Here is a 22,650-nt window from a genome sequence, read left to right on the forward strand (position 1 = left end):
GAGGCAGGAGCAAGCGAGGACAGACAGAGGCAGCCACAGCTCTGGGGACATGCAGCCCCCAGCAGCTGTGGCCACGAGCATGTCCCTAAGGAGGCTGTAAAGCGGGATCACAGGGAAGAGCGTCACCAACAGGGGACATTCCTAGAACCACGCACAAGTAGAAAGGCACAAATAAACTGACAAGTTAAAAAATACTTCTTTAATGTGAGCTTTCATACTCAACAAATACACAAGTCCCAGAAGGTTCAGCAGCAGCAAATGAAACAAAAATTTAATAAACAGTGATTCCATCTTTGGGAAATTCATCCAGTAATTGCATTTCCCAGCTAAAGTATGGAATACGAAGGCTGAAGGAAGCTCCTGGATTTGGGTTTGGGCAGTGCCATCATGGCCAGCTTCCCAGCAGCGCCCTGTGTGCCACCAACACTGTAGGACACGGAGCTGGCACCAGAGGAAGCTGGAGCCTTCGAACTCTGCAGCTTCTTGGTCCTTCTGTACCTGCTGTAGCCACTGCAAAAATCAGAGAAGGTGTGTGTGAGACACCTGTGGCACCTGCCCTGGCCCCTGCACCAGCCTGCGCTCACACAGGCACCACCACTGCATTTTCTAGAGAACTACACACTCATTCTGTAAAATTTACTTTTTTTAAACGCACATGGCTGCAAAACGACCCCTGAAATGCAAACAGTACAGCTGCTGCTCTGGGATGTACCCAAGGGTGAGCAGCAACAGCAAGTGACACTTCAGAGGCAGCAGCAGCTAATAACAGATATTCCAGTAGATGGGAAAGCAACAAGGGTGGAACAAAACCTGCTGGGCTGGGAAAACATTTGCTACAAAAACCAGGGAGCAGAATGGGAGCAGAATGATGAAAACTGGGGCAGGGAAGGGGAAATCCTTGGGAAGTAGCAGATCTGCCCAAGAAGCTCAAGACCAACGAACATCAGGTGCAGGTGTTGCTTTGCATGATATAATCAGAAAGAGAATCTGAATTAACAAGGGGCCGAAGTTAAAATATTCCATCAAATGTTCAAAGTTTTAAGACCTCTTCATCATTTCAAGCAAGGAACCTGGTGAGCCTGCTAATGGCAGAACACTGAAATGTAGTGTTCCCTGCACTGCCTGCAGCAGTCAGGCGTGAGGACAACTGTTAAATATCTTTCCTCATCAGCTTTAAAAAGCAAGCATGCAGAAAAGCACAGCAGAGCAGTTCTGACCAGGCACCTGGATAATTTTAACGTCACTATTAAAGCCCACACCCAAGAAACAGCAGCGGCATAACTGCAGCTCTGGTATCACCACTGTGCAAAGAGAAGTGATGAGTGAGCACAGGCACGTACCCTCTGGGGTGGAACTGCTGGCTGCCACCACCAGTCTTTTTCCTCTTGGAGTCCCTGGACGTCGGCGGCCTCTTCCTTTTCCTCCTCTGGTTTGTGTCATTGCCAAAATAGCTGGAGGTTGTACCTGCATCCTCTGCTTCTCCATCGCTCCCCAGCGAGCCCGTGCTCCCCGTGGCTGTGTCCCCACCTGGGCAGGCAGCATCTTCTGCACACAGGCACAGAGGGAAAACTAACTCAGTCAGGTATCACCAAACACCCTGGCGATGTCACAACATCTGTCCTGGCTGTTCCTCACCTCCTCTGCGCTGCCCCATCCCCAGTTTTTCAGGTACACCCTGAATTTATCTCCAGTGTGAAGGCAGAAAGACTTTCTGAAATTGATTGCTCCCTTTTGAAATTATTGAACTGTACAAATTAGTTATTTGTGATTAAATCATGGTAACTTTCAAATCAACCATCTGCTAGAGGAGGAGAGAAAGGCACTGAACAGGAAGCACACATTGAGGTACAAAGCACACCTGGGATGGAGCATTCTGAGTACTTATCCATCACTTTAATTATTTCTGCACCGTATTTCTCCAGTTTGTCTTCTGTGACACCGTCGATCTGCAGCAACACCTCCACGTCTGAGGACAATGTTTCTGCAGCACAACAAAGTACCCCTCAGACAGGTCAAACAAATAACTTTTTACAAAGATACCCTGAAGGAAATTCCTTTCCATGCCCCTCTACGTAGAAACCCGAAAGAAGTTCTGAGAAACCTGACCTTACCTGCTATTTTCTTTAAGGTGGAAGTACTGAAAATATTAAAGTAATGCACGTCAAAGACTTTGCCCAGGGTTTTGCAGGTGTCTGTAAGTTCACTGAGGCACTGTTTAACCATCTCTTCCCGCTGGGACATCTTTGCCATGGAAGCCCTTTGCCTTCTGATGGCACTGGCACTCTCTGTCTCGTGGAACTCCACCTGTTAAAACGAGCCATCCATACCTGCTGCCAAGGAACTCCTGCACACCCTGACTGGTACCACAGGAGCACAGCACAGGAGACAGGGAACGTCCTCCGATGGACCAAAAAAATCTGTTCACCCAGCACACATTTTTAAAGTAAGCTTTTACAGGCTACTCAACCACACCCCAATTTCTTCTACAAAGGGCTGGCAGAGTTTAGAGAGAAGGAAAACCCCCCAAGAGCCCAGTTCCAGCTGGCTTCAAACAGAGGTCACTGGGGTAATGCTGAGGGCTCTGTCCTGCTCCAGACACAGCACTAAGGAAGAGGAGGTGTTGCCTCAAGAAACCTGGGACTGTTCCATGACCTTCACAAAGTGCCAATTCCATCTTCTTCTTTCTCTTCTTAGCCATCTTTGTGGGGGTCAGAACTTTCCTTCACTGTCCAGCAGGAATCAGATGAGTGGCAAAGAAGAGAAAGATTTAGACCTCTCCAAGCCTCTCAAACTCACTTTTTGTCCCACAGCATTATTACTGGAATACTGGAATCACATCTGTTGGATTCTGTTCCTCGCATCTACCAGACGTCAGTTCAGCTGGAGGCAAACTGTGTTTAAGCTACCCGAGGGGATATGCTAAAGGAAACTGCAGCACCTTCCTTAAAACAATGCCTTCAAGAAATGAAATACTTACACACCTGGAGTGACCCATCCAGCACAGCCTGAGCTCTCTCTCCCAGAATGACATATGCCACTGCCTGGTCATTAGCTGTGATGTACAAATCCTCATCCAGGATCTTGTCCAGGACCAGTTTTCTAAACAGCCTTTCAGCATTGTGCCTCGAATAGGCAGCCCCCTTCCCAAATATTCCAGACTGGATCTTGGCACTTGTTGAACCTGTGCAACAGAAAGCATAGGATGAGCCCATGCTCACAAATCCCATGTACATGCATTTACAGACCTGTGGGAGATTCCCAAGGCACTTTATTCACAGTCAAAAAAGCCTTTAAACACTGCAAAACCAATATTATCACTATAGCAACCTGAAATGGATTAAATCCTCAGTTTCATTTATTTTGGATCACTTAGCACCAAGAGATTCTTGGGAAAATTAACTTTGCAAACTACACTTTTTTTAAACACGTGCTGGCATTGCACAGCCCTCTTGATTCGTGGTCAGGGATTTGTGCACCAGGTTACTCAGGAGTTTCTGGGAGAACAGACTCACCTAGGAAAATGTCCACCATCATGTTCAGGGTGTACCTGCCAGAGCCTGGATTCCTCCTGCCGTTCATCCGCCCCGCCTGCCCGCAGTGCTCGCGCACAAACCGCACGATGCCCTTCACATCCTCGGTCACGTTCCGTGATTTGTAATCCTGTTAGGTCACACCTGATCAGGACGTGCCACTACACATTTCTGCCCTAATCCAAGCTGTTACTGTCAACCTCAGTTTTCACTATTGAGCTTTTCTCAGCTGTGAATTGAGTTTGCTCCAAATAAAGAAACCGTGATTTCATAGTTAGAAACCTACAGTGATACAGACACAGGGATTCTGGATGTGATAACACAAAACCAGTCCAGCTGACTGTATATAATCTCCCTGGGGTTATCTGTGTAGAGGGAGGTGCAAGACTGCTGGGTAAATACTGGGAATCAAGGTAAATAATTTGGAAACATTCCTGTAATTATCCTGCCATGCTCTAGAACATTAGAATGAGACTAAATATGCATTATCCTCGTCAAATTTGGTTCCAATCACAGCTGTATAAGGGAATGCTTCAAACACAGAACTGAGAAACAATATCCACAGGTACAAAACTGATCAGGACCCTTCCCTGCCGGCCTCCACAGCTGCCTTCCCTTCTGCTACTGCTACTAAGTTTGCATAACCCCAAATGTTTGGACAACCTTCAGCAGTGCACATCTAGTGTGGCCCTCATGCTTCTCTGGCAGTACAAAGCTGCCCTGAAACACCAGGACAGGAGCTGAGGGGATTTCCCCATAGTCACTGCAGTCGATCTGATCTGAGCTCCTGCCTCCTACAAGGAACATCCTAATGCCTCTGACAGGAACAGGAGCATCACAAGTCCATGATTAAACCCCAAAAATACTTGGAAGCATCACAAAAATACAGAACTTTTATTCATTTTCTCCATTTGCCTTCTTAAAGGTCGTGTAACCACTTCTTGATGCAGCTAAATACAAATTCAGTTTAACACCACTACAAATAAAACCTGTGGGGTTTACCTTCTTTCTACTGCAGTTGTCACAAATCACTTCTGGGTGATCTTTGCAGAAGGTGGGGTTGAAGTTGGTCTCCCCGAAGTAGGCGAGCAGCTGGACGCGGCGGCACTCGACCACGTTCTCACAGTAGTGCACCATGCTGTACAGGTTGTTGAAGTGGGTCTGCCTCGTGTGGCTGTTCCCATCCTTCTCCACTGAAACACAGCAAATTCAATGGTGTTTGTTTCTGCACCTCTGCGTTCCCATGGACTGCGAGAAAAACCGGCTTTGCTTAAAAAATCCCCAATACTGACTTTGCTTAAAAAACCCACAATACTGGCTTTGCTCAAGAAAAGATGAGTGGTCAGTAGAGAACACATGTAGGACAGATTTTATCTCTGAAGTTTTAGAGGACTGGAGAAGGGAAATAAGGCTAGAATGACAAACGTCGAGAAGGGTGAGTGTGACAGCGTGAGAGGAAGTGGCCACAAGTTGTGTCAGGAGAGGTTTATATTAGGTATGAAGAACAGTTTCTTCATAGAAAGGGCAGCAAAGCCCTGGCACAGGATGCCTTGAATGGAGTCATTAGGCTTGGAAGTGCTCAAAAAATATGTGGATGTGGCACTTGAGGACATGTTTTAGTGGTGAACAGGGGGGTGGAGTTGGTCTGACAGCTGGATTTGAGGATCTTAAAAATTTCTTAACAATCTTAACAATTCCATGATTCTGTGAGGCAAAGTGGTTTTGACTAAAATTAAGTACAAGTGACAAAAGTCCTGCTCCTGACACCCGAATGAAAACCATCCAGGTAAGGATACCCAGTTGTCCCCTCCCTGCAATACTGAACTGCCCATGGCACTTGTAAAAGAGAAGTAACACAGGCTAAATGAGCCCATGACAGTGGGACTCCTGTAATGTCATCTCCAAGTTCCCAGAGGACAACTCACTCAGGATGAGCCTTCTCAGCCTGGTCACGTCACTGTAGCTGTAGAAGAGCAGGCAGTGGGACATCTCTCCATCCCTGCCAGCTCTGCCAGACTCCTGGTAGTAACCTTCAATGGACTTGGGAAGGGACGCGTGGATAACGTAGCGCACGTCAGGCTTGTCAATGCCCATTCCAAAGGCAATTGTCGCACATATCACCTGCGAAGGAGATTGTCAAGTTCTAGTCTCACACTATGGAAATCACTCCTGGCAACACTGCCAACAAGTGACCTGGATTAGGAAACCTGGAGAACCCTGAATCTCAGCTGTAATGGTGCAGAACAAGCACAAACCAGCAACAACCTCCCCTCCTCTCAGAGGAGCCACTCCAGGCACAGGACAAACCCAAATTCCAGTCTCTGCACAGCAGCATGCCAGGAGCTGTTTCTGAAGCCCTGCACTGCCCAGGTCCTCCCTGCTGGAGCAGCATGCCCCGATACAGTGCTACAACCTTTCATCCACAAAATTCCCACTGAAAGGTGGCTGCTGTGCCCCAGCAGGTCTGTTGGGATCAGTTATTCAATACTGCACTTGGTGATAACACTGCACAACTTCCCTATTATATCCCAGGCCAAGAGGGATAGAAGTGCCCAGATTTTCTTCCCTTTTCCTCCCGGTTTTTCTTCACCTGGCATCCCTCCTGATTAACCCACTTCTGCTGCACAAGGTCCCTGTTGGAATCGGTGAGGCCGGCATGGTAGGCCAGGGCAGCCAGCCCCTCCTTCTGCAGGATGGCTGCTGTGGTGTCACACTCGTGCCGGGAAAGGCAATAGATTATCCCAGAGTCATCTGCAAAGAGATGGGAAAAGAAATCTGAACTGCAATACAGGTTTATTTCCTGTCCCTTCTCAACCTGCCAAGCAGACACTGACCTCTCCCCGCTGGAATAAAGATAAGAGTAAAGATATAACTGCTTCACTATAGAACTTATTTTATTAGTATCAGATAGTCTTGACAGTTTTTCCTACACAGTCCTTTTGGGCTTTTGGTGAGGTGGAATGAAGAAATGTTTTCCTCATCAGTATTGTGCAATCTCAGGATTTAGAATACAAGAACAAAACCTATATAATTTAAGAGTTAATGTCCAGTAAATGCTCTCTGATGATACAGCATGGGAGAAGCTCTGAGGGAGCTTGGTGTAATCCAGTCCCAGCAGCAGGAGCTGCAGGACTCCAAAGTGAGCCTAGAAAGATGGGAATCTCTGAAGATAGCTTCAAGGGTAAATACAGATAAGCAGACCAATGCAATTAAACAATTAAGATATTGGGTGACCTTTGTGCTCTGAAGACATGATCCTAAAAGCTCTGCAGGCTCCAGAAGGGTTATTTAAGAGCATCACCAAAATTTACTTTTCCATCTTAACTTAAATTCTCAACTTTAGAATGCAGATAAATCTGATTCCCATTTTCAGTAACATCACTTTACCTTCATCTTGCTTTTCTGGTAAATATATCACTATTACAGCATTATAAAAGCTTTTACTGCCTCAAGAAATGGCTCATGAAGAGGCCTGTGGGCAACATGCTGCTGAGTACTCACGGGGGTGATATTTTTTAATCCATTCCAAGCAATCCAATGCCACCTTCTTTGGCTTCTTGGGCAACACATCATATTTCAAGTTATGCCTGTTGAAGCTCATTGTAAACCTGAAATGTGACAGTTCATGGTGCTTGTCAGCCTTATGGGTACAGTTATGTTGTGCTAAACAGCATCATCATGCAAGGAAGGGCTTGGCAAGTTTTTTGTTTCTTATGTTAATATTTTTTATCTACCTCCTATTGAATTCCACGCATGCATTTAATTTAATTTAATTTCATCAGATACAGCTACACAAGGATTTCAGATGGGCCTGCGAGGCTTTTTTTACTTCGCTAAGTTTTCCACTCAAAATTTCTGCGGCACAAACAAACGGTTTCAGAAACCTGCCGAGCAACTCACACTTGTGGCTTGAGCATCTCGAGCTGGTTGAGGATGTCCTTCTGCACGCGGGGGTTGGCGGTGGCAGTGAGGGCCATCATGGGCACGGAGCCGAACTTCCTGCGCAGCATGTTCAGCCGCTTGTAGTCTTGGCGGAAGTCATGGCCCCACTGGTTGGAAACACAGTTTGAGTGCAACTGGGTAAAATGCTGCAGCTCAAGTCTTCTGGCATCCCTGAAAGCAAGGGGAGCTGTACCTGGCTGACGCAGTGGGCCTCGTCAATGACAAAACGCGCCAGGAGCTTCCTGTCGTAGAGGTTCTCCAGGGTGGACATCAGGCGGTTGCTGGCACACACCTGGACACATCACCGGGGAAAGCAAAATACCCGGGCTAGAAGTGTCAGCTGGACTGGCTGAGAGTACAGAAACAAGTGTCCTACGCTGCAGAACCACCCTGCACCGCGCAGCTGAGTCCTCCAGGCACAGCACTGACCCCAGCCAGCTGCGCTCCAGCCAAGCAGCTGCTCTGGGATTCCCACCAGCTTCTGGGATCACCTACCCCAAGGCCCCTCATTCTCAGGAAATTTCAGTAAATTTAAATTACTTATGACAGGAAACACAGAAAAATAATTTTCTGAAGAGAGAAGCACAATCAGCACACTAACCAGCCCCCTCCTACAAAGCTGTTGTGCAATAACATATTTTTAAGGCAGCGTATAATGCAGCCCAAGGCAAGCTCTGACAATCTGCTACCACCCCGACAATGCTGCATTTTTCCTGTATTACCCTATTCAGAGCAGTGTGGAGTTACTAGCTCCTGCACAGTGATTAACACTTATGTTTATCAAGGTAGATTGAAACAGCTGGGCATGGGAGCTTGTTTTAGGAATTTACATTTTACAGACATACTCAGTTCTTATTTTTGGCTAATTACTGATTGAAATTAGCTAAATCCGTATAGATTCTTAATGGGTTATCTGAAACCTAGCATTTTTTCCCCAGAAGCCTACTCTGAGTGCAGTTTTTTAGCACTTCACAGCAATCCCCTCCTCATAGCCCCTGTGGTTTTACAACTGAAGATGAAGTACAGACCTTCTCAGGGGTGACATACAGCAGCTTTATGACAGGATCTTTCTTTGACAGCTGCATGTAGATTTTTGAGGCATCAGCATCTGTTCTGTCACCAGTCAGGTATGTTGCAGCAATCTATATTAAAAAATGATAAATTGAGTTTTATTACATGCAAAACAGAAGAACCTCCAAATGTAGCTCAATCTCCCATTACAAACCAGTTCCTAAGCAGTCAGCCTTGGGAACACACGTTTGGAACACACATCTGAGCACCCTGGGCTAGGGGAAGATGTCCCCGCCTGTGGTGAGGGGTGCAACAAGGTGACCACAGTATCTCTTCCAACCCAAACCATTCTGGCATGCTGTGATCTCCTGCACCTGCATTTCTGCTCTGTGTATCATGTTTCCAAAGATGTTTGGCACCTCCAGAACCCCCCCTAACTCGGGAACTCCCAGGGCTCATTCCCACTGCAGAGTCAGGCTGCTCCTGTGTGGGTGAGTGATCACAATTCTCAGGATCTCAGAACCAGAAGCTGCTCTGAAAAACACAGCTCCAACACCCAACACCAGGAGCAGCAATAAATCCAGCAGTCACACTGCCAAGATATTTGAGTTCATTCAATTTAGCTCTTCCCAGGCAACTTCCTGTGCCGTTCACAGTGTCCATCTAATCTATTTATGCAGTTTATATTCGGGAGACACCAGATTTGCTGTAAAATTTCAGATTTATAATCCAGTTACCTGCAGCTTCACTCAATAAAGCTGCTGGAACTTACATCTAAAGTCTTCAGCTTCTGAACCTGATCGATGATCAGCGACCTGAGTGGAGAAATGACGATGGTGACCCCGGCAGAGACACAGGCTGGTAACTGGTAGCACAGGCTCTTCCCACCTCCTGTGAGGGTGAGACACAACACAGCAAGTGCTGGGTAGCAAGAGGAAAGGGATGGAGACCTACTCCTTATTTCCCATTTTACAGCACTTTTGGAAACAATACGTTTCTACCAAGGCCTGCCACCAAATGACACCTGTAGGATAAGAAAGTTACTGTGTGAATTATTCAGGAAGGCAGAAATTCAATCCCCTCACTCAAAATCCTGAAAATCCTGCAGTCACAGAACTCCAGCAGCTGAAAGGCACAGGGGAAGAGAAAAGCTTGTACCAAAGCTTGCAAAAGGAGCTGTAGCTCTGTACCCTGTACCTGTGGGCATGAGGATGAAACAATCCTCCCCCAGCAGAGCAGCATTGATGGCCTCCAGCTGGTTTGTCCGGAAACAGTGCAGTCCAAACTTCCTGTGGAATATATTCATCATTTCTGCAGAATGGGGAAATTTCATACCCCTGAAACGCTCCAGTGCAGGGTTATGAACCACTGGATCTGGAAGACAAAAAAATGTAATTAGAATAAGTTATGACATCAAGTTACAGAAGGAATTCCTCCCTGGGAGGGTGTGAGGGCCTGGCACAGGTGCCCAGAGCAGCTGTGGCTGCCCCTGGATCCCTGGCAGTGCCCAAGGCCAGGCTGGACAGGGCTTGGAGCACCCTGGGACACTGGGAAGTGTCCCTGCCATGGCAGGGGTGGCACTGGATGGGATTTAAGGTCTCTTCTACCCCAAACCATTCTGTGACTCTGATTTTCACCTCCCCTTTTGCCAGCCTGTCGCTACATTAACCTGAAATTACACTGACCAAGTCTGGGCCCCAGGGGGACTGAGTTTGCTTCCACAAACCCATTTGGAATATTTTGCAGCAAAAAACATTGTACAGCCTTGAATCAAAAGCTGCAGAATCATTATTTAACTAAAACACAGAAACAGCCTCATTTCCAATTTTAGCAGCTTCCTCTTCCAGCAGCCAGGAAGGGAATATTCAAGTCTGGCATTATTTAGAGGGGAAAAAAACCCCAAGATGACTTTGCAAAAACTGAACCAAAAGAAACTTCCACAGAAACAAAAGATACGGATGTGATCTGTAGTAATTACTTGGTCTTAGATTCAAAAAGAAATAAGTAAGAATTTAAAAATGGAAAGTCTCAATAATGCTCAGGAGCATAGTTCACCTGGATGGCTCTTTGTTGCCATCGGGAGGCCTGGCTTTGGCGCAGCAGGACTGGAGCCCCCAGCTGAGCCCGTGGCTCTGGACATAATCTTGGCCAGGAGGGACTGGGCGGGCGGCGCCCTCGGGACGGGCGGGCAGAGCGGCGTGGCCGGCGCCTCGGCGGCCGCAGCGGGCAGCGCGCGCTCCCAGTCCTCATCCAAGTCATCGATGTCAAAGGCGTCCAGCTCCAAGTCGGGATGGTCAGCAGCCAGGCTGCTGCCTGCAGGGCTGGCAGTGGCAGCTGTGCTCGGGGCCCGCAGGGCTGTGCTGCACAGGGGCTGGATCCCATTTCCCGCTCCTGGGCTTGGGTCCCAGCTGCTGTCGCAGGACCGGGGGCTGAGCCGCAGGGAAGCTCCCTGCCTGCCCCCTCCCCTGGGACACGGCAGCTCTGCCGCCCCTGGGCAGGGCATCTCCTCAGCACGCTGCTTGGAAGCACCAGAGCTGCCCAAGGTTCGGTTTGTGTTGGCAGAAAAGCTGCTGGAATGAACAGAAAGCACCGATGGGAGGTTTGTGGATTTGGGGGAATTTCTGTCAGAACCGAAGCTCCAGCTTGGGCCAGAACCTGGACCTGCACCAGGACACACACAAGGGCTCTGCTCCACGGGAGACTTCCAGCTTCTAGGAAAAGTGGTGTTCATGCCATTTTGGTTCAAACTGACACTAGGAAAAGTGGTGTTCATGCCATTTTGGTTCAAACTGACAGAATTAGCCAGCAGTTTTCTCCTGGGAGAGATAAGGGAAAGAACAAAAAAAAATATATATTTAGTCACAAGCAATGATTTACCATGTTCTACAACATTCATTAAACAGTTTTGTCTCGCTGCTATTAAACATCTTAACATATGGTGGTTCCATCGTGTTCTGAGTCACCATGTTTGAAAATAATTCCAAACAAATCTTGGGAAGAGAGACTACCACCAGAAGAAACTAATGACAAAACTGTGACATCATCTCTGCAGACACAATATAAAATAATTCCTAAAAGCAAGGAACAGATCCAGAATATAAAAAAGAAATCCTTAGAGGCAAAACCTGAAGTTACAAGTATGCCTGAACCAAATCATGTTTTTAGGTACTTTCTAAAGACTATGTCTGATTACAGCAATAAGAAATAAACTGTTGTACTGAGCACATTTACAGAAGCTCACGGTCCCAGTCCAGGAGGAATCTAACCAAAATCCCAAATCCCAATACTTTGTCCATGCATTGTGCCATCAGATGATGCAGCAGACAGAGCAGCAGGCTGTGGCAGCAATAATTCCATCGGGAGATGACAAGTTCAGGGATATTAGGAGAAATCACCACCCCTGCAGTCAGCGAGAGGGGCGACAACACCAGCTGAACGCCCGTGGCAGGAGACCTGAGGAGACACCTGGCAGGTCACATCACCTGCACATCTGCATCATCACATCCCAGCTGCAGCTGTGGGTGCAGAAGCACGTGGTGCCAGGCACCTCCTCAGGCTGCCTGTGGCACTGGATCCTCCCCTGGCAGCACACAGGGACCCCTGGCACTGGCAGTATTTCGTTCCCCGCTGCCTACAGCCCGTCCTGCCTCACTCTGCAGCGAGCAGGGGACACCTGCAGGCAGCTCCCGCTGCACTCGGAGCTGCTCCAGCCTACCTGAGCTCCCTGTGCTGCAGCAGGGCTCGGGCACAGCGCAGGGCCTGCAGCTCCTGCAGGGGGATGGCATCCACCAGCTCGCAGATGGCCTCCATGACTCGGTACAGCCCCGGGGCCACAGGCACGGCCTCACCTGCCACGGGGAGGGAGCAGCACAGTCATTTGCATCACAACACGTGTGCAGAGAATGCCACTCTCCCAGAGGACAGTGCACTGCAGTAAATCAGTCTAGACAATTTACTTCCAATATATTTTTAGTCCATGTGCATAAAGAAACCGTGTCTGTGTGCAGGAACTCAATGAATCTACATATTTTTGCCCTTCTCTTTTATTATCTGTCTACAGTCCAACCATGTCCACTCTCCATCTACAGATGTTCATTCTCCATCTGTTAGTTAATGTTCTTGGATTATACAGGATAATAAATAGCTGCAAACTATCCCCCCAAAATTTGAGATATGAAATTCCAAACCATTTTGTGTACCTGAATCCCCTGCACTGGGATCACCTCCAGGATGTGCTGTGGAAACTTTCTCCTGCCTGGCCTCGGAGCTGCCAGCTGTGCACCTTCCACCAGCGGGAGAGTCTCTGAAAACACTGCTAACACCAAAAGAAAAAGCCTTGAAAATACAGATCTCTGTAAACTGAGGCACTTCCATAGAACAGTGGGATTTAAGATGTGGAAAAGATAAATTCCTGAAGGCCCAGGCAGAACCCAGGAGCTGAGCAATCACTTATCCTGTGCACCAATGTGCAGAATTTTCTCCCATCCCACTACCAAAGTCACTCTGCTTTTTTCTGGAGTGCAAGCCACCCAGAACATGGGCCACAAACCCAGTATTTGATAGAGCATTAATTGCAGCTGCCAGCCACCAGCCTGCCCAGCAGCCCAGAGACACAAGGCCGGTGTGTGCCTCTTTACCAGGCAGGAGTTTCGGGCTGTTTCTGGTACTTTTCTACTCCAGATGGTTCAGCAGTGAGCTCTGATTACCTGGCACTCTGTACAGAGGGGGAGAAGGCAGGCAGCTCCTCCTCAGGGGAGGGAGGGATGATGTCCAGGTCATCCTCCTCGAGCTCATCGCCTGCCCACGGCCAGGTGGCCTCGTCCGGTTTTGGGGAGCTGCTCCCGGCCCTCTGTGGCTCCTGCTGACCCCCTTCAGCACCAGCAGCTGCAAGAGAAGCACATTGATATTGCTGGGCAACACTGCACACAAACAGAGGGGAAAGATTAGCAGCCAGACTTCAAAACACTCCTTTGATACAGCTGCTGACTTTTAAAGGATAGAACTTGCTGCTCTCTTTTCCCCCCATTAAAACAGACAGAAAAATCCCCACAAACCCTAGTTTAAGTGAAAAAGTGATACAGCTAAACCTACAGTCACCTGTCCCTGGCAGAAGTGAAAACCTGAAGAGGTCTATTTTTCTGCAATAGTTTTCTATAAAACCTGTTCCTATAAAAAGCTCCTATTATGTTAAATCCTAGCCTTAAAAGAGTGCAGAGTCATCAGCTGGCACAATCCATGTACTGGAAGTGGAAGGCAAACGAACATGTATTGTGTCTTAAAGGACCAATCCTACAAAGAGTGGTCAATATCATTACCTTATTAAAATTAATTTCACAGACAAAGGAAAAGACAGCCAGACATTAAGAGCAGATTTCACCATTCAGTGTAAGGGCAGCATCCCAGAACACTCTTTGATGTTATTCAGTTGCATAAACATGTTAACTTCCCAAATAAAGGTCCAAGGTTTCAAAACACAGCCAGTAAGGAATCTAAAATAAAGCAGTTCTGTGGGACAGAGCTGCGAAAGCAATGACAGGCAGGAATTTTGTGATCATAATTGAGGGTTGGAGTTCTTTTGCGGTGTGTATGTTTGTGTTAAAAATGGAGAGCCATCACTTTTTCTGGTTTAATACTTCATTAAATGTGAGATGCCTTTATGTCTCTCCTGTATGAACATTCTAAGTGCTTTTCTCTCCATAGCATCCCTATAGATTATTGACCATTTCAGGAATGCCACAAGTCTGGTAACCGCAGGACATGAACAGCTGCTACTCCTGCACGGACAGAACGCTGCCGCGCTCCCGGGCTGCAGCACCCAGAACGGAACCGGGGCCGCCTGCCAGTGCCGAGCACGCAGCTCCCCTGGCTCCTGACTGGCACAGCCGAGCTGCTGGGTGCACACACAGCAGTTCTGCAGCTCAGAACCTGGCACAGCCGCTGGGTGCACACAGCAGTTCTGCAGCTCGGAACCTGGCACAGCCGCTGGGTGCACACAGCAGTTCCGCAGCTCAGAACCTGGCACAGCTGCACACAGTCATCCTGCAGCTCAGAACCTGGCACAGCTGCACACAGCAGTTCTGCAGCTCGGAACCTGGCACAGCTGCACACAGCAGTTCTGCAGCTCGGAACCTGGCACAGCTGCACACAGCAGTTCTGCAGCTCGGAACCTGGCACAGCTGCACACAGCAGTTCTGCAGCTCAGAACCTGGCACAGCTGCACACAGCAGTTCTGCAGCTCGGAACCTGGCACAGCCGCTGGGTGCACACAGCAGTTCCGCAGCTCGGAACCTCGCACAGCGCTTACCTGGGCGAGCCCCGCCGCTGTCCGCATCCCGGGCCGGCTCGGGAGGAGCCTCCTCCGCCGCAGCCGAAGGAGCCGAGGGAGCCGAGGGGGCCGAGTCCTCCAGGCAGATGACGGAGCTCTGCGAGCAGGGTCCCGGCTCGGCCTCCGCCGCTGCCCCGCCGGTTCCCCCGGCCCCGGGCGAGCCGCGCGGGGCCGGGCCGGGGCTCGGCAGCGGGGGCTCCCTGCGGCGGGCCGGCGGTCCCCCGGGCGGCCCGGAGAGCCGCCTTTCGAGCCCCGACAGGTCGAAGTCGTCGATGTCGTCCCACTCATCGCCGATGGTGATAACGGGGCCGGGGCCGGGCTTCCCGGCGGGAGCGGCGCTGGCCGGCCTGGCCCCGGGGGCCGGAGCGCAGCCCCGCGGCGGCGCCTTGGCGGAGTCCGGCGGAGCCGCGGCGGGCAGCGCCAGCGAGGTGTTCACGTCCTTGTCCCTCAGCACCGCCAGGCCCCGCGGCGCCTTCCTGAAGGTGAAGCCCCTGCAAGGAGACGAGCCCCCGTGAGTCCCCGGCGCGGCGGGCGCCCCGGTACCCACGGTGACCGCCCCGGTACCCACGGTGGCCGCCCCGGTACCCACGGCGGGCGCCCCGGTACCCACGGCGGGCGCCCCGGCACTCACGGCGGGCGGTCCCGCGGCGGGCCCGGGGCGCGCAGGGCCCCGCGGGCCGAGTGCCGCCGCAGCTGCTCGCGGAGGTTGTTCTGTGGCACGGCCGCCATGGCGGGCCGCCCGCCGCCAGGGGGCGCGCCGCGGGCCCGCCGCGCTTCGCGCTCGGCGCCAAAACCGCGCCCGGCCGCCATTGGCCGCCACGGACCGGCGGAAGTGACGCGCAGGGCGCGCGGCGCGGCGGAACCGACGGAAAATGGCGGCGCCGCCCTCAGGCCGCGCCTCGGCCCCGCTCCGCTCCCCGCGCACAGGTCACGGCAGCTTTACTTCCAGTGACGGGTTTCCCTGTGAAATAACGCGGACGGGCCCCTGCTCGCACGCGGCTTCATTTCAGCAGCGCCTGGTCAGAACCGGCACCGAGCGTCCGGCGTCTCCGCTGGTGCGTTAAAGAAAAATCACGCGTTTCTTCTCTATGTGATTTAAAACACCCTGGTTTTTAATAAAAATATAGCAGGCATCTCATGAAAATTGGTAAAAGTGCACAAATCACAGCGCTCATCCTTCCTTTAAAGAACAGGGAAATTACCTTCAGAGAAAATTATAAAATCGCTGAAATTTACACTTGGTGATTGCAAAACCAAAAGCCACCCGAGGGGCACGGGGAGCTCCGTGCGGATCGGATCCGTGGGGTGTCCCGGCTGGGGCAGGGCACGGAGGCACACCTGGCACACCTGGCACACCTGGCACACCTGGAGGGACACGGCAGGGGCACAGGAGCACCCGGGTTCGGTCACACAGGGCAGGTACAGGGTGTGCTGCTCCAGCAGGGCTGTGCGACCGAGCCGAGCCGAGCCGAGCCGAGCCGAGCCGCCAGCAGGGGACAGCTCCGGCAGGTGACAGCTCCGGCAGGTGACAGCTCCGGCAGGGGACACCTGCGGCAGGTAGTGTGGCAGCTCGCTCTGCCCCCCTCCTGCCGGCACTCAGCCCCTCAGTGGCTCCAGCCCCGTCCCCCTGCGCTGTGCTACACCTGGGGAACGGGGTAGGAGGCACAGGCGGCCAGCCCACACATGTTCTTGCCTCGTTCAATAAGGAAATACCTGAAAGGGAGAGAAATGGCTGTGAGCAGGCGTTCCCTCCTGTGGCTGAGGGTGTAAGACCCTGGCACAGATTCCCAGCGGAGCTGTGGCTGCCCCTGGATCCCTGGAGTGTCCCAGGCCAGGCTGGACGGCGCTGGGAGCACCTGGAACAGTGGGAGGTGTCCCTGCCGTGCCAGGGTGGCAAGGATGGGCTGTGAGGTCCCTTCCCCCTCCAGGCAATGCCGTCCCCTGCCCCTCACACACCAGAATTTGCATTTGCTCCCCAGAGTCCTGCATGCAGCTGGGAACACTTGTGGAGCTGGGATCTCCCTCCTGGCACAAGCCGTGCTCCCTGGCTCTGTGACCAGCGGGGAGGAGCTGGGGGAACCAGGGGCTCTGGAGAGGCTGGATGTGCCCTGGGCACCTCGGGAGCCGTGTCCCTGCCCAGCCTGGCACCATCCCCGTGTCCTCCCAGCTGAGGGTGGCCTGGCGCCCAGGGTGGTGCAGCCCAGCCCCGGGTCTGTCCCAGGCGCAGGTGGGCAGCAGGACCCTTACCCCTGCATGCCCCACAGGCGGCCCCAGGAGTTCTTGACGATCCAGTAGGGAGTGCCATCCTCCTGTCCGTAGCCCACGGCCAGCACGGCGTGGTTCACCTTGTCAGGGGTGTGCTCGCAGCGGGGGCTGCAGGGGAGACAACGCGGCTGTGCTGACACAAGCAGCCTGCAGCTAGCTGGGACTGTCCTGACCACACTCTGCAGGCAGAACTGGGGCATGCCCTGAACCCCCAGCCCTGGAGAGCAGCGAGGGAAGGCACGGAAAGGAGACACAGCTGTGTTTTTCCACTCTGAAATCACCAGTCAGATCCACAGCTAGGGGATCCACTGACTTTTGAGCTCCTGGCCCACCCAGACAAGCTACAGCAAAAAGGAATTTTCCCAACTGGAACCAGCAGGTCTAAGTGCCTCCCAGTGCTGGTTTGTGCTGCCCTGAAATTCAAGGGCACTGCTTCATGTTTTGCACAGGAACAGTGAGCTCTTGGGTCTAAGTATGTGTTTCCTCTAAATGTTCAACCTTTAAACGGCACTTGCTGAAAGCTGCTGCCTGTGGTGTGAAGACAGCTCATGGTACATGCTCCCACTTCAAGAGCATCTATTTTTAAACATTTTCAAGCTGCATTACAGGAAAAGATCAATAATCCACCTCAGATTTTCTTTTTTTCAATCTGTTAACAGCTGCTCTGGGCTGAAAGCACCGGAGCATCAATTATTCCATGCACTCTGACTTCAAATCCACCTTAGGCTGTAAATCCACAGGATAACTGCCCCTGGCGTGTTCCTTTGACCACGTCCCTGCCCTCACAGCTCACGCCTGCCCAGGGCTGGCACGGACCTCTGGCATCACTGGCTGTTGGCCCAGCAAAGCCTCTGGAATCACCAGCTGCTCCTTCCTGAGAGCTCCCTGGGGCAGATCCCTCAGGCTCAGCCTCTCCCCTGCATTTCCCTGCAGCTCTGTGTGTCTGAGGGTTCATTACTCCCAAGTATTTCTCTGTTTCTGCTTTCCCCCTCACAGGGTACCACTGTCTGTGCTGCCTCACTCAGCTCTCAGCTGTGGTCAGGCTCCCAAGGGCTTTCTGCCCTGGCCATGGGGCTGGCCCCACGCTCCAGACTGGCTTCGTGTCCCAAGCTGGCTTTTCTCTGTTTTCCCCACCTGTGCAGGGAGCAGCGCGTGAGGAGAGGCGCTGCAGCAGCTGCCCTGGCACCGTGGAAAATCCTCCTTGCTTGGGGCTCACCCTAACCCTGATGTGTTCTAGAGCTGCCACTGTCCCAGCGCAGACAGACCAGCCCTGGGACAGCCCCAGTCCGTGGTGAGCTGCAGAGTCTCCCACACTGCCTGGCTCACTGACCTTCATTCCACCCCAACCTGGTCTCCAGGCTGGACAGGGTCCCAGCCTGCAGCCCTCCTCCCTGTGCTGCCCTCTCATCCCCTCAGGAACCACTAAATCAAGGCTCTGTTTAGGTTTTTTTTTCTATTTTCTGCTCAAAAGAAGTGTGAGAATGCACTGCAGTGTTCCTGCATCCAGCAGGAGAAACAGGGACGCATGTGACTCCATCCCTGCAGGTTCCCCTTGCCCTCACCTCACCAAATGAGGGTCACACACTCACTTGGAATACACTCCTTTCCTGTAGTGCATGAAGTCACTGGTCACCTCAAAGGCAAAGCTCACTGGGTTGTGCCTCCCCACAGCTTCCACCATGCCATCCTCATCATACTGCAAGAGAGGATCCAGGGTCACCATCCTCATCATCTCCTGGCTGTGCTGGGACCAGGCCAGGCCCGGACACGGGGGATGGATAACCCTGGGGTGCTGCAGGACACAGAACCCGTGCTGAGCTGTAAGAACTGGGGCTCTGTCCCAGCCTGGAGGGGCACCCACTGTGGGAAGCAGGCAGGAACCCAGGGCCTGTGTTTTGGCTGCAGCACCTCCTTCCAAAAGGTGTGCAGGAGAGCAGGAGTGTGCCCAGCAGCTCATTCTCCCCAGGAGAGCAGGAGTGTGCCCAGCAGCTCTCTCTCAGGAGAGCAGGAGTGTGCCCAGCAGCTCATTCTCTCAGGAGAGCAGGAGTGTGCCCAGCAGCTCATTCTCTCAGGAGAGCAGGAGTGTGCCCAGCAGCTCATTCTCTCAGGAGAGCAGGAGTGTGCCCAGCAGCTCTCTCTCTCAGGAGAGCAGGAGTGTGCCCAGCAGCTCTCTCTCTCAGGAGAGCAGGAGTGTGCCCAGCAGCTCATTCTCTCCAGGAGAGCAGGAGTGTGCCCAGCAGCTCTCTCTCTCAGGAGAGCAGGAGTGTGCCCAGCAGCTCATTCTCTCAGGAGAGCAGGAGTGTGCCCAGCAGCTCATTCTCTCAGGAGAGCAGGAGTGTGCCCAGCAGCTCATTCTCTCAGGAGAGGAGTGTGCCCAGCAGCTCATTCTCTCTCAGGAGAGCAGGAGTGTGCCCAGCAGCTCCCTCTCTCAGGAGAGAAGGAGTGTGCCCAGCAGCTCCCTCTCCCCAGCAGCACAAGGCTGCACTCCAGCTGCTGAGCCCAGCACACCTGGGCCATGCCAGAGCTCCCCTTGGCACAGCCCTGGCAGTTTGGAAGTGCAGCCCTGGGGCCTCACCTGTGTGATATTGATCACGTCCTTGACAAAGGCAATGGCCTTGTCCGGCTGGAACCTGCAGGTGCCGTTCTGTGGGGACAGAGAGGAGCTGTGGCAGCCTGTGCCAGGCGCTGCTGTGCCACCGGGCCGGGCCGTGCTGCAGTACCTTGGCCCGGTACGGGTAGCTGTCCTCCCCCATGAGCCCTCTGTTGTACAGGATGTACTCGAAGGCTTGGCTCGGCAGGCCCCTGCGAGAGAACAGCTCCGTTAGCATGTCAGCAGTTCAATAGGACACTCATGATGGATTTGGGAGGTAACTGCAGCTTCTGCAGAGCAAAGCCATCAACATTCCCCGCTCTGCACACCACTCCCACAGCCAGGGAGACAGGGAAGGGCAGTGTCTGTCCCAGAGCCTGCAGAGCACAAACTCCAGTCTGTGCCTGCAGCATCTCCCTGCCTGGGCATGGTCACACCTCATTCTCCAGGTGCAGATCCCTGGAGAACACCAGGAGCCCTGATGCTGTGAGGCCAGCTGGCCCACAGAGCACCAGCCCTGCATGCTGGAAGGTGTTTCTGGTGCCCTCTGCCCAGCCTGGCCAGGGCACAATGACAAACCCACATCTCCAGCAAGCAGCTGCTCCCTTCCCTGGCCACCTTCCAGAAGCACATCTCAGGAGGGAAGAAAAGAGAGATATCAGGGAGTGCTGATGTGGAAACGCCTAAGGAGGAGTCACAAGAAAAATAAAAAGCACCAAGAGTGGCTTTGTTCAGCTCCGAGTGTCCCTCTAGGACAGCTGATCTCACAGAAAACAGAAGTTGTCAAAAAGCTCTATTCTCTGCCCTCTCTAGCAAAGCCAGGAGGAACTTCCCCAAGGGGAAGCTAAACTTTCTGTGGGTTCTTCAGGGTGCCACGAGGGGCACATGAGCCGGGGCAGAACAAGAGCCAGAAATCCCCTTGCTGTCCCAGAGCCCAGCCTATGGCTGCTGTGTGAAAAACGTCTCAGATAAAAACTAACAAATGAGGAACAACAGAGGTCGGGAAATGCTGGAGATTTAGTGAAACACCCTGACCTCTAGGGAGGGTGAAATTAAAATAAGTTGCTTTCCCCGTCACATGGCAGCCAAAGGAAGACAAAAGCCATTCCATAATGTGGAAGGATCCTGAAACTACATCTGGATGTCCATCACAGGATGCAAGACACTCTAATTTCTGTTCTTTCTGGCCCTCTCTGACTTACCCACTGCAGCCGTGGTTGTTGAAGGCCTGGGCGCAATCAACCAACTGCTGCTCTGCCTGCAGAGAAGGGTTTTGAGTCAGTGATTGTCCCACACCTGCGCTCAGAGTCAGTGACACAAAAAGCAACTGCACAGCAGGAACTGAGAGTTGGTTGATGGTAAACCACAGCACTGGTTTACCCGAGGGAGTCACCTGGAAGGGGCTCCATGTCCCAGGGAGGCCGACAAGGAAAACCTGCAGCCAGCAGCCCTGGCTGCCAGAGGCATTCCTCCTCACGCCTGCCAGAATCCATCCCCCCCACAAGGACTGGCTGAGATGTCTTCCAAAGGTCAGGTTTGTTTTTAACACACCCAGCCCTCAGTCATTCTGCTAAGTTGCGTAAGCGACTACTGTCTTTCTAGTTCTTCAGGAATAGAAATCCTCCGGGAGCTGAAAAATCAAGATGTCCCAATGTGCTGCCTGCAGCGAGGCTGGCTGGAAGGCCAGGCACGGCTTCTTTCCCCACGCCTGCTCCCAGCAGCCTGCAGCCCCTCTGGCTCCATCCTGCTCCCCAGAGGGCTCTGCCCAAGCCAGGAACACCTCTCACCAGAGAGAGCAGCTTTCCCGTGGCAATGGCAATGGCAGACTCCAGGCAGCCCGTGGTGGAAAAGGTCCAGCAGCTCCCGCAGGCACCCTGCACGAGGAACGGGAGAGGAACTGCTGCAGGTGCTGCAGCTCACCAGCCTCCCCAAACCGCTGGGGCAGGGGGGCACAGCAGCACTGCAGAGCCTCCACTGCCCGCCGGCAGCTGGGCTTGGCCTTCTGCTCAGCCCCTGCGGGGCACACGGGAGGCACAGCACGGCACGGCACGGCGCTGGGGCAGCTCCCCTGGCACGGACACCCAGCACTGCTCCCGCAGCCAGGCCCCCCTCTGGCCGTGCCACACGCTCCTCACCTGGTTCTTCACAGGTGTCACGAAATTCCCCTTCTTCCTCCAGTCGATGGAGTCGGGGTACGGCCCAGAGCTGCGCAGGAAGTTCCCCTTGGTGGCTGAGCAGTTCTGCAAGCGGGGCAGGAGGGCTGTGGGAGCCGCAGGGGTGCACCGGTACCCCCCTCCCTGCCCACCCGCGCCCCAGCGCTCACCTGCGGCTCGCTCCACAGGTACAGCTTTTTGAACTCGGCGAAGGTCAGGTCCGAGAACTGGTTCAGGCCCACTGGAGGAGAAAGGAGCTTGGCTCAGGAGGCGCCCAGAGCCGCGCGGGCCGCGGGCGGGCGGGCTCGGGGCTCCTACTCTGGAAGCTGTGGTTGCCCGCGTTGTGCTCCTCGATGCGCCGCTTGTTGCCCAGGAAGGTGCGCAGCCTGCGCGGGTACTCCTCGGGGCCGTACCGCCGCTTGTTCTGCGGGGACACCGCGCGTCAGCACGGCCCGACCTGGCCCGGCCCGGCCCGGCCCGGCCCGGCCCCGCTGCCCCGAGCCTCACCTGCAGCATCCAGGCCTTGAACAGCCGCTCCTCTGCGGAGAGAAGGGGAGCTCAGCGGCGGCACCGCGGGACCGGGCCGGGCCCGGCCCGAACCGAGCCGAGCCGTGCCAAGTCCCCTCCTGCCCTCCCGGTGCCCCTGTACCTTCGGCCGAGGGCTCCCAGGCGGCGGCGGCCAGGAGCGCGGCCGCGCTCAGCAGCACGGGCCAGCCCATGGCCGGGCCGGGCCGGGCCGAACCGGGACGGACGGAGCGGAGCCGAGCCGAGCCGAGCCGGGCCGAGCCGAGCGCGGCCGAGCGGACCGGAATGGGCCGAGCCGCTGCCAGGGGC

At 53.2% G+C, this 22,650-nt stretch overlaps 2 protein-coding genes across 3 annotated transcripts; both read right to left on the bottom strand.

The window, feature by feature from the left end:
* Window positions 1-177: 177 nt before the first annotated feature.
* On the bottom strand, window positions 178-15,758 carry BLM (BLM RecQ like helicase). 2 transcript variants are annotated; one of them, XM_030281956.4, is made up of 21 exons: window positions 15,440-15,758; window positions 14,788-15,299; window positions 13,190-13,367; window positions 12,683-12,795; window positions 12,199-12,331; window positions 10,539-11,299; window positions 9,681-9,857; window positions 9,256-9,374; window positions 8,501-8,614; window positions 7,666-7,764; window positions 7,431-7,579; window positions 7,032-7,138; window positions 6,121-6,281; window positions 5,456-5,651; window positions 4,533-4,723; window positions 3,513-3,660; window positions 2,982-3,181; window positions 2,112-2,304; window positions 1,859-1,981; window positions 1,341-1,545; window positions 178-510 (listed from the first exon to the last, which is right to left on the bottom strand). In XM_030281956.4, exons 1-21 carry the CDS (start codon window positions 15,616-15,618, stop codon window positions 327-329), a joined length of 4,242 nt encoding a protein of 1,413 aa, XP_030137816.4. In that variant the 5' UTR covers window positions 15,619-15,758; the 3' UTR covers window positions 178-326. The 2 variants fall into 2 exon arrangements, with proteins under 2 accessions (XP_030137816.4, XP_030137815.4); XM_030281955.4 differs by having other exon boundaries at window positions 12,683-12,798.
* Window positions 15,759-15,899: 141 nt separating this feature from the next.
* CTSH (cathepsin H) lies at window positions 15,900-22,624 on the bottom strand. Its single transcript, XM_030281969.4, has 12 exons — window positions 22,466-22,624; window positions 22,324-22,355; window positions 22,135-22,240; window positions 21,987-22,057; window positions 21,799-21,903; window positions 21,451-21,537; window positions 20,866-20,921; window positions 19,794-19,875; window positions 19,649-19,717; window positions 18,663-18,769; window positions 17,056-17,181; window positions 15,900-16,521 (listed from the first exon to the last, which is right to left on the bottom strand). The coding sequence occupies exons 1-12, from the start codon at window positions 22,533-22,535 to the stop codon at window positions 16,446-16,448; spliced, it is 987 nt and encodes a 328-aa protein (XP_030137829.4). The 5' UTR covers window positions 22,536-22,624; the 3' UTR covers window positions 15,900-16,445.
* Window positions 22,625-22,650: the final 26 nt, after the last annotated feature.

Source organism: Taeniopygia guttata, chromosome 10, assembly GCF_048771995.1.
Source record: "Taeniopygia guttata chromosome 10, bTaeGut7.mat, whole genome shotgun sequence".
In the NCBI taxonomy this organism is placed as follows: domain Eukaryota; kingdom Metazoa; phylum Chordata; class Aves; order Passeriformes; family Estrildidae; genus Taeniopygia; species Taeniopygia guttata.

Coding starts and splice junctions, on each gene's coding strand:
- CTSH (XM_030281969.4), bottom strand. CDS start 22,535: ATGGGCTGGCCCGTGCTGCTGAGCGCGGCCGCGCTCCTGGCCGCCGCC. Junction 22,241..22,323: donor TCAAGGCCTGGATGCTGCAG/GTGAGGCTCGGG, acceptor GTGTCCCCGCAG/AACAAGCGGCGGTACGGCCC. Junction 17,182..18,662: donor AGGAAAGGAGTGTATTCCAA/GTGAGTGTGTGA, acceptor TCTCCCCTGCAG/CCCCCGCTGCGAGCACACCC.
- BLM (XM_030281955.4), bottom strand. CDS start 15,618: ATGGCGGCCGGGCGCGGTTTTGGCGCCGAGCGCGAAGCGCGGCGGGCC. Junction 7,765..8,500: donor TGTATGTCACCCCTGAGAAG/GTCTGTACTTCA, acceptor TGATGTGTCCAG/GTGTGTGCCAGCAACCGCCT. Junction 7,139..7,430: donor GAGATGCTCAAGCCACAAGT/GTGAGTTGCTCG, acceptor GTCACATTTCAG/GTTTACAATGAGCTTCAACA.